The sequence below is a fragment of the Sinohyriopsis cumingii genome, chromosome 10, assembly GCF_028554795.1.
Source record: "Sinohyriopsis cumingii isolate HCF-2022 chromosome 10, ASM2855479v2, whole genome shotgun sequence".
Taxonomy (NCBI): Eukaryota; Metazoa; Mollusca; class Bivalvia; order Unionida; family Unionidae; genus Sinohyriopsis; species Sinohyriopsis cumingii.
This window is the reverse complement of record NC_142970.1, coordinates 45,715,247-45,728,203: the sequence shown is the minus strand read 5'-3', so window position 1 is coordinate 45,728,203 and position 12,957 is coordinate 45,715,247. Positions and strand designations below refer to the sequence as shown.

The 12,957-nt window shown below is 37.4% G+C and overlaps 1 protein-coding gene across 1 annotated transcript in view; it reads left to right on the top strand.

Annotated features, from left to right (window-relative positions):
• Window positions 1-12,957, top strand: part of LOC149789967 (uncharacterized) — a 299,468-nt gene that overhangs the window by 15,816 nt on the left and 270,695 nt on the right. The window contains exon 2 of the mRNA XM_089973148.1: window positions 1,672-8,019. Coding sequence (XP_089829274.1) covers window positions 1,672-8,019 — 6,348 coding nt within the window. The remainder of the gene's footprint in view (window positions 1-1,671; window positions 8,020-12,957) is intronic.

Here is a 12,957-nt window from a genome sequence, read left to right as displayed (position 1 = left end):
TATTTAAAATACAAACAAGCAAATAAGACCGTATATATTGTAAAATAATTTAAATAAAAAGATTGGTCGCAATTGCAAACTTTTAGGTCAAGGGTGTAAACTCTTAAAAGTCATATGGCGAATTTTGTGTATAAACCGCTTGAATTATCGAATACACGTTATTTTGATCAGTATGGTATATACGATATATATATAACGTTGATGCGGTAGTTAAAAATATGAATCAATTTTGCATACGTCACACCTATTGAAGATATTTGAAGGATACATGTACAGTTGAGCTATATTTCCCTCTATCACACGCAGTCACACACACAAAATATATATGGGGGAGAGAGACAGAGTATGTATGCATGCATGCATAATGAATGCATGGTATGTATGTATGTATGTATGTATGTATGTATGTATATATGTATGTAAATATGTATGTATGCTATCCCCCAAAAAACAAATTTAAAGGTAAAAAGAAGTGTGTAAACTCTTAAAAGTTATATGGCAAATTTTGTGCATAAAACGAACTCTTTTCAAAAAAAGTTCAGAAACCTGCTCTGCCTGAATACCATAATGGGATGCATGACCGTGTTGAAAATGTGCCTGCAATTAGTCTCTTTGTACGGCATCGGGTCAAATTCTACCTCCCATAGCCTAGCGAGGGAGAGGGAGAGAGGATAATATCTGCTAATTTTATAAATGTCACTTATCTGAAAATTACAACTTGATTAATACTAGTTTATTATCATTTAGCGCACGCGCGCGTGCGTGTGTGTGAGAGAGAGAGAGAGAGAGAGAGAACACCAACAATAATAGCGCCTGTTTATATATATATATATATATATATATATATATATATATATATATATATATATATATATATATATATATATATATATATATATGTGTGTGTGTGTGTGTGTGTGTGTGTGTGTGTGAGGGAATATTAATAATTAATGACATTTCAGTCATATATATATATATATATATATATATATATATATATATATATATATATATATATATATATATATATATATAAGAATTTAATCAGTTCTTACTTTAAGTATATTTGTATCATATAGCTACAATTCATAATATTGGTAATTAATAGAAATCATGCGTTTCATGGTATTATCTACAATGCTGTTCAGTCCACTGAACAGCAGAGAAGTCGACATGGTGCTGATTTTAATGGTGTCGTTTTCTGTGATACCAAGTATTTATCTTTGTACCAGTGGCACACAATAACTGAATAGAGTTTCTGTTTGGCTCACGTCTGTTAAGTATTTGAATTCGTCTCTTGGCTTGGAATTTCTTCCCGTTGATATTTAAAATTCGTCCTTGCAATTTTTGAAACACTCAATTTTTTAATTATTTTTTTTATTTTTGGGGTTGAACGTTTAGTATATCGTTTTTCACTAATACATAATCAAGCTAAATAAGACTGGAGATACATTTATCCATTCTACTCGTGGCTGAAAGGTAAAAAAAACAAACTGTTTAAAGAAACAGAAACTTTAATAGATTGACAGATATACGATAGCTGACTATCCAGCCAGATTTGTGGGTATATAGGTAGCTAAGTATGTATTTAGGTTTCCCTAGCAATAAAATGAGTACATAACCAATTTTACATTCTACTTTAAATAGTAATGGTTATTCATTTATTTTCAGGACACAGTTCTGCACTCGAGGATGAAATCTCCGCCATTCACACCATGACATTCGAAAGGTCAGACCTGTCTGAACCAGAGTCAGTGTTAGAAAAGGAAACATCAAGAAGCAAAAAGCGACCTCTTATTATTGACGAAGAAGCAGTTTTCAATAAGAGCACTCAACTCAGTGGACATCTGGGCGATCGGTCGGGAATAAAAGACTTGATTCAACGGCTCCATGCAGAAACAAACAACGAGAAACACGATCAAAACAGTTTATCATTTAATGATGAACTTGGTACAGTCCAGACAGCAGATAAAGACTCAGCCTTTTCAAGACCTACCGAATTACAAAATTCAAATCAAGAAAAGCATGCTTGGAAGATCGCAGGTATTGGTGAAAGTGATATTCTGGGTCGCAATGTTAATGACAACAACCTGACAAATGATATAAGTTTCGGCTCGAACGACTCAAAAACTTACAAGGCCGCAGACAGTCCAATGACTGCTTATTGCACTGACGAAACAATACACAACTACATGAAACTCAAAGGAAATATCCCTCTGACGTCAGACATGGATAGAAGCTCCCCTGCCGGCACATCGGAAGTCACCGATGATTCTGTTGACGCTGGTGTAGTTGAAAATGTTACCGATTCATCAGAAGAAAATAACGAAAATGAGATAAACCAAGAGCTCGACGAAGAACTGCAACACTACTTGGATGACCTTGCCCTTGGATTGAAGGGTCACGATAAGTCTCGTCGATGGACGACAGACAGCGGAATTTTATCGAGAGAAAGCTCTCTGTCAAGCGAACCAGATATGGTAAGCATTTCTCACGATGCTATGGTAGAAATGCAAGAATATTTGAAAGGGAAAACAGATGTAATTTATGAAAACTTTGGTAAAGAAAGAAATCTTGAGAATGAGAGTCACGCAAGAGCTGTGGGTACAATTTTACAAAATTATGACGACAAGACCATAAATGCAAACAGCTTGAAATTAAAGCGATCTGAGAGCTTTGTCAATGAAATAAAGTTAGATGCATTTGATGATGAAATAATTGAAAACAATGAAGTGAATGAGTCACAGAGACAAATGCAACCCCTATCCACGACAGAAAATAATGACCAGATCGTCAGACAAGAAGAAAAAGAAAATTCCTGCACGGATAATGTACAGGCCGACAATAACTTTTGGGATAATGCAAAATCACTTTCTGACACCACCGAAGAAAGAGTACTCCCACATATTCAGAACAAATCCATTGATAACATTTACCAGAAGTCATGTGAATCTGAGGCGCATGTACATGAGAGTGAACATGTTAACCCAAGAAAAAAGAACTTGGCCTTTTTATCAGATAATGAAACGCACACTGTCGATGTTGAAGTAATTAGAGAGCGGCAAATAAAGCCAGAGGTACGCTCTCAGGTAGAATCACGTACCGAAAACGTTAGTTTGCTGAATGAAACTAGTGGCTATACTGAAGCCGCACAGCCAATTAATAACAATATTGGCACATCTGGCACTTATGATTCTGCCGGCGCAAGGTATGCTACTGGAGAGACAGAAAAATATGTGGGTGTGTCTTATTCTATAATACCTGATTATTTAAACGTATTCCCCAAATCAATGCAGCAGACGGTTACTCCTGTGAGTCATCTAGAGGGTACAGGCAGAGCTGACACCGACAAGAGCTTCGCTTTTCCAGTTGACAACGACGATGCAGGCAGCGTAGAAAAGGCGAAGGATGTCGATGATTTCGTTTTTAACAAAGGCATTTTATTGATTGAACCAGAAAACAAACAACAGGTAACATTCAATAGACCAGAGTCGAGAGCTGACGAAATTGACACAATGTCAAGAAGAATCGAACACAGGTCCCTTAAGATGCTTGATTGGAGCTATCTCGAAGATCCAGAGTCTATTATCAATGCTGGAAAATATTTAATTGATGACAATCCAATAGTTGATCTTACGCCTGCAATACTTATAACGGAGAAGCTTCAGAGGCACCATGGTCATTTTGCGAATTCTACAATTTTGGAAAGTAGAGCTCCGGAGTCGGAGACTATTCCGATCCATAGAGAAATCCTCCAAGAAATACAGGTTGAAAGAGAACCCTCAGATGGACGTGAAACATCGACGGTGTTTGAAGGGGATATGCCTATTTCAAGAATGAATAAATTCAAGGCAAATGTAAGTGAATTATCAGGAGGCCATGGAGCTGTGGAAGACTTTTCAGCTCCACAAACAAACAGAGTTATATCACATGAGGTTGTATCGCAAACTGTTAGTGAAATTAACAGATTCGAAGACAAAGCCGGCGATTCTGTCACAGAAGAGACGTGGACGGAAGAAACTGAAGACAAGAAGGGTCGATCTAAACGAGGAGTAAAAGAAATAATAAGGGAGAAAACAAAGGTCTCTAAAACCTCAGAAGTAACGGAGAAAATAACTGTTACAAAGGAATACGAGAAGACGACAATCGAGACAAATGGCGACTCCTCCGATGAGGGAGAGTCTTTTATTGTATCTACTATACGGCATGAAAAAGTACCGGCGTTAGAATCGTCTGAACAAGCTCAAACGATGGACGAAGCCGATATCAAACAACCTCAGGTAAAAGCTGCCCAAGAAGAGACATCTGAAACATCGGTGATTGATCCGTCAGGGCTGGCGGACGTACTGAAAGCTTCTGTGAAAGCAATCAAGGATAAATCAGCTATTAAACACAGGGCTGAAGTAACAGAAGATACAAAACTGCCCATAAGCGGTCAATCTGGAGAGGCTAAGCAAGAATGTTTAACTATCATGGGAACTTTGGATTTAGTTAACGCAAGTGAACAAGATAGAAAGCTAAACACTGGAGAAAAAACTAAGAGGGCCAGAGAGGTTCAAGTAAGGATCGAAGAATCAGAAGCCGAAGTATTAACAACTGACAAGCCAATTGTAGCCATATCAAAGTCTATGAAAGTAGAACTCTCTGAGGCATCCACAGGGATGACGCAGTCTGTAGTACAAGAGACGGTCATTACTTCTGAGAAAAAATCAAAGCAGGAGACCATATCAGAATTTATTCAGGAGACAACAAGAGAAATTACTTTACTGAGCTCTCAGGAAGGTGCTTTTCAAAATGCCATACCAGCAGTTCAAGAAACAAAAGTAGAGGAGATGATTGTAAAATTAGATAAAGGACTTGCGCTAGAGTCAGCCACCGGAATGGACACACATCATGATGAAGTGTTAGCTTTGGATTCAAAGACCGAACGTTCTCAGGATGCTGTAGTATTTGTGGATACTTCCATTTCGTCTAAACAAGCAGAATCGGGATCCGATATCATGAAAACAACCGGGAAGGAAACGACATTTGAGACTACATTTGCGGAGATGAAACAAGTTGCTCAGGTAGAAACTGTACACCCTAAAGTGGCAACATCCATGGCCGAAGAATCCCAAGAATCAGGGGTAACTGGTAGAAATAAGGCATCTTTCGAAAGTGCAGCTGGCGACGATTTTATGACTACAGAAGAAGGCAGAGAAACATCAATTTCAGCTGAATATGATATTGTGGAGCTAAAAAATCTTCGCAATAAACTGGAGTTGGAAAAATCTGTTCAGGTCAAAGCAGTCGATATGGACGCCATCAAAACTGAAATATCAACTGATCAAATCGCTGAAGAAAATGACAAACGATTGACAGAGAATAACTTTTCAAGTAAAGAAAAGGTTGAGGATACTAAGGAAAACATCGTGTCCGCAGCCGAAATTATTTCTTCTGACATCAAGAACTCGTCTGTTGTCACCGAATCGTCTACTAAATCAGATAGCAAGATTGATAAAGGTATATCGGTTGATGTTACAGTTGAGAAGTCAGCCAGGTCTGATAACTACGAACCAGGTTGGCTGTCTGCAACCATTGACGTAGGATCTTCAGTAAACGATAACAATGGCCAGACAAATCAAGAGAGCATATCAGCAAATTCACAATCTGATCTCACACAAGATGACGTTCAAAAAGAAGTAGCAGAGGAAGAGGTTAAAGCTGAAACGGCTAAGAAAAACATAACCGTTCAAACGTGTAAACAAGTAGGCGTGACTCCTGAGGAGGCTAAGACAGTACAAGGTGTGGATGAAAAAGAAACTGACCAGCAAAAAAAGGCAGAGACTGACGCCAAGATAGAAAAAGGAACATCGTCGTCTACTAAATCTGATGCTGATATAGAGAAACTCACAGTAACTGAAATAGAACAACCGGGCACAAGTAATGAATCTCGGGAAAAGGGGACCACATTCATCAATGAAAAGGAAGCTGAAGTTCCCAGGGATGCTAATGATTCACAAGAAGTTGTAAAAGATTTTGAAGAAAATGAAACAGTGACAGATGAGTTCATTAAAACTCATTTATCGGACGTGGAACAGCAATGCGTTGGTAAAACTCAATTTAAAGACACAACAGACGAAGACAAAGCTGAAGAAACTTTGGCAGATACATTATCATCCGAACGTCATCCTATTAAAAACAAAGAATCAGAGATTGAAACAATCGAAACAGGGACACTGGAAAAGAAAATAGTCAAGACACATGTTGATGAAGTGACAGAAAATGCACTTGCAGATAGGAAGCTTGGTCCAGGCACTGAAAACTTAGACATTGATGTTCAAGCAGAGTTCGCCGAGAAAAAGGCAGAACTGGTTAAACAATTACATGACGAATCTGACCTTAAGAGACCACCGTACGAAAAAGACTCAAAATCAGAGCAGAAATCCACGGTACCAGATGAAGTGTCAGTGGAAGTCATTGAAGAAGTCGTCACAGCAGTCAAGAAGGGCAATTCAGAATCTGGTGCAGGAAAATCATTATGTGCATTGGAAGAAATAGAAATGTTGAGGGGTGAGGTTAAGACAGACTTAAAGATGGAGGATAAGCAGCATGAGCTGTCAAAAGGAAAGTGCTTTCATGATACCTCTGAGCAGGAAACATCGGTGGCCAAGCATATATCCTTAGAAGAAACAGCGACAGAACATATGAATCAACGACTGACTGAAAATGCTGAAAAGAAACCCAAAAAGAACGCAAAGGAAGTAGAAGAGGTCGAAAACTCTGACGAAAATATTGGAAATAAAGTTCAACCAGTTGTTATTCAAGCAGAATCTCTAAATGAACCATCATCGGGAATAATACAGGAGGATAAAACAAACGGTGAAGCGAAGTCCCAGTTAAAAGACAAGGAAATATCAAAAACTGTTACTCCTGATGTTGAGACACCTGAAATAGGACAAAAGAAGGAGAAATTATCCGACAAAACACTGGAAGAGATCTCGAAAAACAATGATAAGCTGGAGGCTCTGAAACCAATGACAGCTGAGGTGAAAGAAAAAACAAAGAAAGAGAAATCTCCAGAAAAAATCTCGTCTAAAACAGAAGAGAGAACGGAGTTCACGGCTTCTGAGGAGAAAGATTCTGTTAAGGAAGAAATCATGACACAACTTAAAACTTCTAAACCTACTGAAGAAGACAAAGAAAAATCGCAAAATGTACCATTGCCTGATTGGGAAGACAAAATAGAACCCAAACTTGAAGATGATGAAGAAGAAAAGAGTTTCAAAGCTGGAAGAAAGGAAACAGTGTTCAAGAATGCCGAACCTATTTTAGGGTCCGAAAACGAAGAAATTCGTGAAACCCCATTGAGTAAAAAGCTTGAAGAGAAGAACGAGCCCACACCAATCGATCTTTCCGACTCTCAGAGAAAGAAAATATGGAAGGAGGCAAAAATGAAAGCCATTGATGAGATTACAGATAACATTTCAAAAAGTATTTTCTTAGGGAAAAATAAAACTGATGAAAAGACTGGACCTACTGTTGTTGAAGTAACCGAAACTCAGATACAGGAAACAAAACTGGAGACAAAGGAGAAAGCCATCAAGGAAGCCACTGACAAACTAATGAAAATTGGTACAACACTGAATGAGCAAATGGAAGAGATGATTGAAGAAAAGTCTGGGAAAGAATCCGCAATTCACACCAAAGAACCCAAATGTGAAACAAAGGAAGATGTTGTTGGTGAAGCTACAGAGGAATTCTTGCAGACGAGTTTGGCATCTTTCGACGAACTCGATGCTCTGTATTTCGCCATGGAGACCCTTGATACTCCAAATCTCAGACCTGCAGAGGATGTGACCATTTTATCATTGGATACCCAGAAGTCGATATTCCCGGTAGCTGCGGATGTTCCTGCCAAAACTAAGGCACATATGGATGCCGAGGTCCGAACTGAAATTAAACCCAGAATTTGGACAGACGGTCTGGACGTAAGCAGAAGGATAGAAGAAACGCTGCGTCTGAAATGGAGAGTGGAAGGTACGTTAGATTTTTTTTTTAATAAGTATGATTTTAGAACATACAGAGGCGGATCCAGGTAATGGCGTGGGGGTAGTGCGGAGCCTGCAACCCCTATCCCCTTTCATAAACAATGAGCACGAAACAACCGGGACATTTCCAAAGAGTTTTCTTTACAGTTAAAGGGTGACAGTTATACTGTGGAACCGTTTAAAATGCGTTGGACCAACACAGAGTTGGGGTTTTGATTGTCTGACTAAAGATAGGTTATACACGGCGGCCAGTATATTTTGTGAGGGAAGAATGCGAATTGACTGCGGGAAAATCCAATGACCGACTGGATGCTGCTGAAAAGCCTTTTCACATACCTACGTTGGTCGAGTTGAGACTTGAACTGACACTAGAAGAGATGAGACGTGTGTGTGATCTGAAAAGGCGAGTGCCTTAGACCACTCGCCACCATGTGATCTCCCACGCTAGCGCTAGCGCGCGTGCGCGCGCGCGCACACACACATACACACACGTTTGCAATCGATTATGAAAGAAATGTTATTTTAGAGCCGGCCCAGATTTATATTTAAGTATGTGATATTTCGGCCCAGTGCAAGAAAATACGAGTTCAGCTTTGAAATAACACGATTGTCTATAAAGTCGAGGTATTTAGTTTTTAAAAATGTGAGTGGTTCAGAAACATTTTCGTAGAGGAGAATGAGAATTTTGGACAAATTTGATTGAACAAAATTTTTTGAGTGACCTATAAATAAATAAATATCACTATAGTCTATGGATTTTAGCTTTTTTATTGTTAAGAAAATTTTTGATCTAGAAATTTTGGTATTATTGGGAACGATATTATTAGTTTTTACTTGTAAAAAAATTAAATTCGTTTAGAACGCTTTCTCGTATATTTCCTACCTGTAGATTCTCTGTACTTAAACGCGTTCGATAACGGTCTCGCGTGTGTGGTATATTTAGACTCGGAAGTCCCACTATAGTGACTTGCGCAAGGCGCGAAATTTGAGTTAAAATTACCTTAGAAGTGATTTTAAATTGTGCTCTTATCATGCAAGATTTACCTTATATTTGACTGCGTCATGCATGAATTGTCAACATATTTATGCCCAAAGATCACTTCCTGTTTGAAAAAGCTCTTTGCAAAAACATTAACGTTTAAACTCCCCATTCTGGTTTGTGTAACTAAATGTAAGCCACATGGTGACAGCCACAGGCACCTGATTCCGGAGTAAACTAATCATGTATACACTCACCAATTAATTAGTGAGTGTACGCATGATTTGTTTACCCCGGAATCAAGTGCCTGTGGTGACAGCGGCTTGTAACTTTTTTCATTGCTTACAATTTAGATACTAGTAAAGTATAATAATAATAAATAAATAATATGCTTTTTTAATTTTTTTCCTAAATGGCGAAAGTTCTCATTCACTTAAAGATATTAACATGTATAAATGTAAAACGTGCAGAATTAAAAATAAATGGCAGACGTAAGTCCTCTTAAGTTTTTCCCAGACATGTCCTCCTTTTAGTTCCTCTGTCTCTCTATCACTACTCTCTCTCTCTCTCTCTCTCTCTCTCTCTCTCTCTCTCTCTATATATATATATATATATATATATATATATATATATATATATATATATATATATAACTTTAGTGAGCAAAGCTGAAGCAGTGACAGGTTTGTAGTCCAACAGTTTGAGATGTAGACATTGCAATGCATGATGGGAGTTGACCTTCCATTGTGCAAATCTGGGTCGACCAACCACTCACATCATAAGACTAATCTCTGACTAATACATGTCTGTAAAATATGGTATTTGAAAGCTGGTCTAGAAATGGGGACACATTCATACATTTTTTGATTTTATTCATAAAGGTTAGAACATTACCCAAAAACCTCATTGCAACTTTTTAAAATATTTTCTCTAAAGTTGTGCTTTTTTGGACTGTTAACTACAAACTCTGGCAGATTTGGGATGAATGGGGAGATAGATGAGCTGCTGATATCCCCCTCCCAAATTAACATGAAACAACTACATTTCCAGTTGTAAGTTTTCCTTATAAGTAGATGGTTGACTACATGCCCTGGAAATGCAAATAATGCAAGAGTTTCTGGGGGGCTTTGTCCCTGTATATGTGCCAGGGTTTTCATCCCACAGACACAATGCCTTTTTTGTGCTTCCCTATTTAAGACTCGATGCTAAACAATATCTCTGGATCTCCCCATAAAAAAAACAAAAATATTTTATACCCCACTGGGACTCTGGGTTAACATTTTTGTTAAATAACTGAATATAAAATTTCAATATCATAAATTGAAAACAAAAATACAAAACTCTTTCTACCAAGCCAAAGACAGCTCCTCTTCATTAAACTGGTATCTAGTGATCTCTGCACTGTGTTGTGCGTGATGTAAATGTTCTTTTATCCTGTTTTAGTCAATGTAATTTGTCTGAAAGCAATGGAAGGGGCCCCGAGTGGCAAAGTGGTCTAAAGCGCACCCCGTCATGGATCACTGCCATCTCACCTCTGTCTGCGTGGGTTCAAGTCTTGGACTTAGCCAATGTGGATATGTGAGAAAGTTTGCCGGTAGCATCTCGTGGGTCAGTGGTTCTTTCCGGGGTTTTCCCGGGTTCTTCCTCCACCATTAATACTGGCCGCCATGTATAGCCTATCTTGTGCTGAAAAAATGGCATTAAACGCTATAACAACAACAACTGAAAGCAATGGTGTATCATAACAATAAGCTGTTGATCATTGTAGAAATTTCTTTGTTGGATTCCTGTTCCATTTGTTATGTATTAATGTATATTTAATTTAATTTAATTGTTTGTTTGTTAGTTTTAATTTTTTTTTAATTACATGGTATAGTAATGTAATTTTGCTTACTGGAATTTGACATTTTCCAGAAATTAGTTTGACCTGACTGATTTTCGTAAACACCTAATATTAGGACTTTATCTTAATGCTGACCTAGTTCCTGGACTTAGTTCAGAGTTGGAGTAAACAACTTCTTTTGTTTATTTTTTAAAAATTCAGTCCTAGTGTGGGATTTGTAGTGTGAAATCGAGACTGTATTGAGAGTATGTAATGTTAACACATTAACCCCTGGAGGTTTTTGTCCTTTTCACCTGAAATTCAAGTAGGAAACACATTTTGAAAGCTATTTCTTAATAAATCAACTTCCAGGTGATCTTCCAATAGCATAATGCCTAGTTGTGTTAGAAACATCGTTTATCATTGGCTATTTGGCTCGTGCATGAGCAGAAGGGTAAAAGTTTAACGGACCCATTGTTTTCATATCGAGACCACTCTTTATTCCAAATGCCCATCTTATCCTACTTTTTGCAAAGGTTCGTCTGTCTGTTTGCAGTTCATACTGGACTGCATTAGATCTGAGACAAAAATGTCTAAAATCCAGACACAAAATCTTATTCCGACCATGGGCGAATTTTGGGTGGACAATACCACCATCCCAAACATGCCAGTGGAAATGAGCTGACTTTGTAGTCTCAAAAATCTGTACAAAACAAATTGAACTTGAATTGAAAATTACAAACTCATTTATCTATAAGCAAATTTAATGTGTAAAAAACAATAGCAGTCAGATTCTGAAAGTTTGATAATTCTACAAATTCTCCTTTCATTTATGCTGAGGTATTGAATATCAAAAGGTTTATAATTTCTGGTGTGATTTTTACTCTACTGGGAGAAAACACTTATCAACTTTTGGGCACTTTCCACGCCTACATTCCAATCTCATAATCTCTCTCAATTTTTGCAGCGAACTCCTGATTTTTACATGATGTCTGGCAATTTTCATTTCTCAAAAAAATCCTACATAAATAGATAAATTGTATGCAATCTAGAGAAGCCATGTTCATTTTTATCACCTGTGAAGGTTGTTGTGAAGAAACATTATCATACTACAAAAAATTGTTTTCTTCAGGGAATAGAATGTAACACTTAAACATTATTCACATACATTGATATTTTTTTTTTACCTCTACAGCAATACTAGAATCAAACAATAAACCACAACAATGTTTCAATTCCAAGCAAATAGCATCTTCATTCCCTATCAAAGAAACATACATGAGTAAACACCTGACATTACTGTACTGTATATATAAATGTTTATTGTCATGACTGAAAGAAAAAATTAAAAAAATTACCAGACAGCATATTTGCCCCCCCCACAAAAAAAAAACAATTCAGAAGAAGCATGTTATTTAGTACACTGTGTTAAATACCAAAAGAGTTGCCCCAATGGAAATACGGGGGGATATATAATGTGGGAAAAATAGTTGCCACATGCAAGTTGAAACTGCAGATTTGAACTGTTAAGATGAATTCACACACATCAGGTACAATTAGTTAAAACAAAATAGGGCATCATTTATTTGCCAATAAATTGCTGGTGCTTACATGCACATGCTGTAGAATATGATTTCTTTGAAGTATATATGGAGGGGTGGATCTCTTTAAAGTATAATTGCAATGATAAAGATTAACTGTTGATCATTCATTATGCCTTTCTTCTTTAATCAAGTCTAACCTGGAGCTTTTGAGCTGTTTGGCCACAGCTGGCCAGAATATAAAAAGGAGGCAGATCCTGGGGTAAAAGTGAGGCATGTCACAGGCATAAACGGCTCATCTTTTGAGAATTTCATTTGCATTCTATCTGGAAGATCCATCAATATTTATTGAAAACGATGCTAAAATAAATGCCATGAAAAATCTCCGTTATATTGGGTCCCAGTCTCTCTATTTTTTTATTCTATCTCCCTACATGGCTTTAGCACAAGTTTGTTATTGCATCTACTTCTAAACTACTCGAAGAGTTGCCGCAAAACTTTACACAAACATAATTCCATGGTCTACTTGGTCCTAAATGAAAATGGTGCTGATCTGGCATCTAATATGGCCATCACAACATCCAT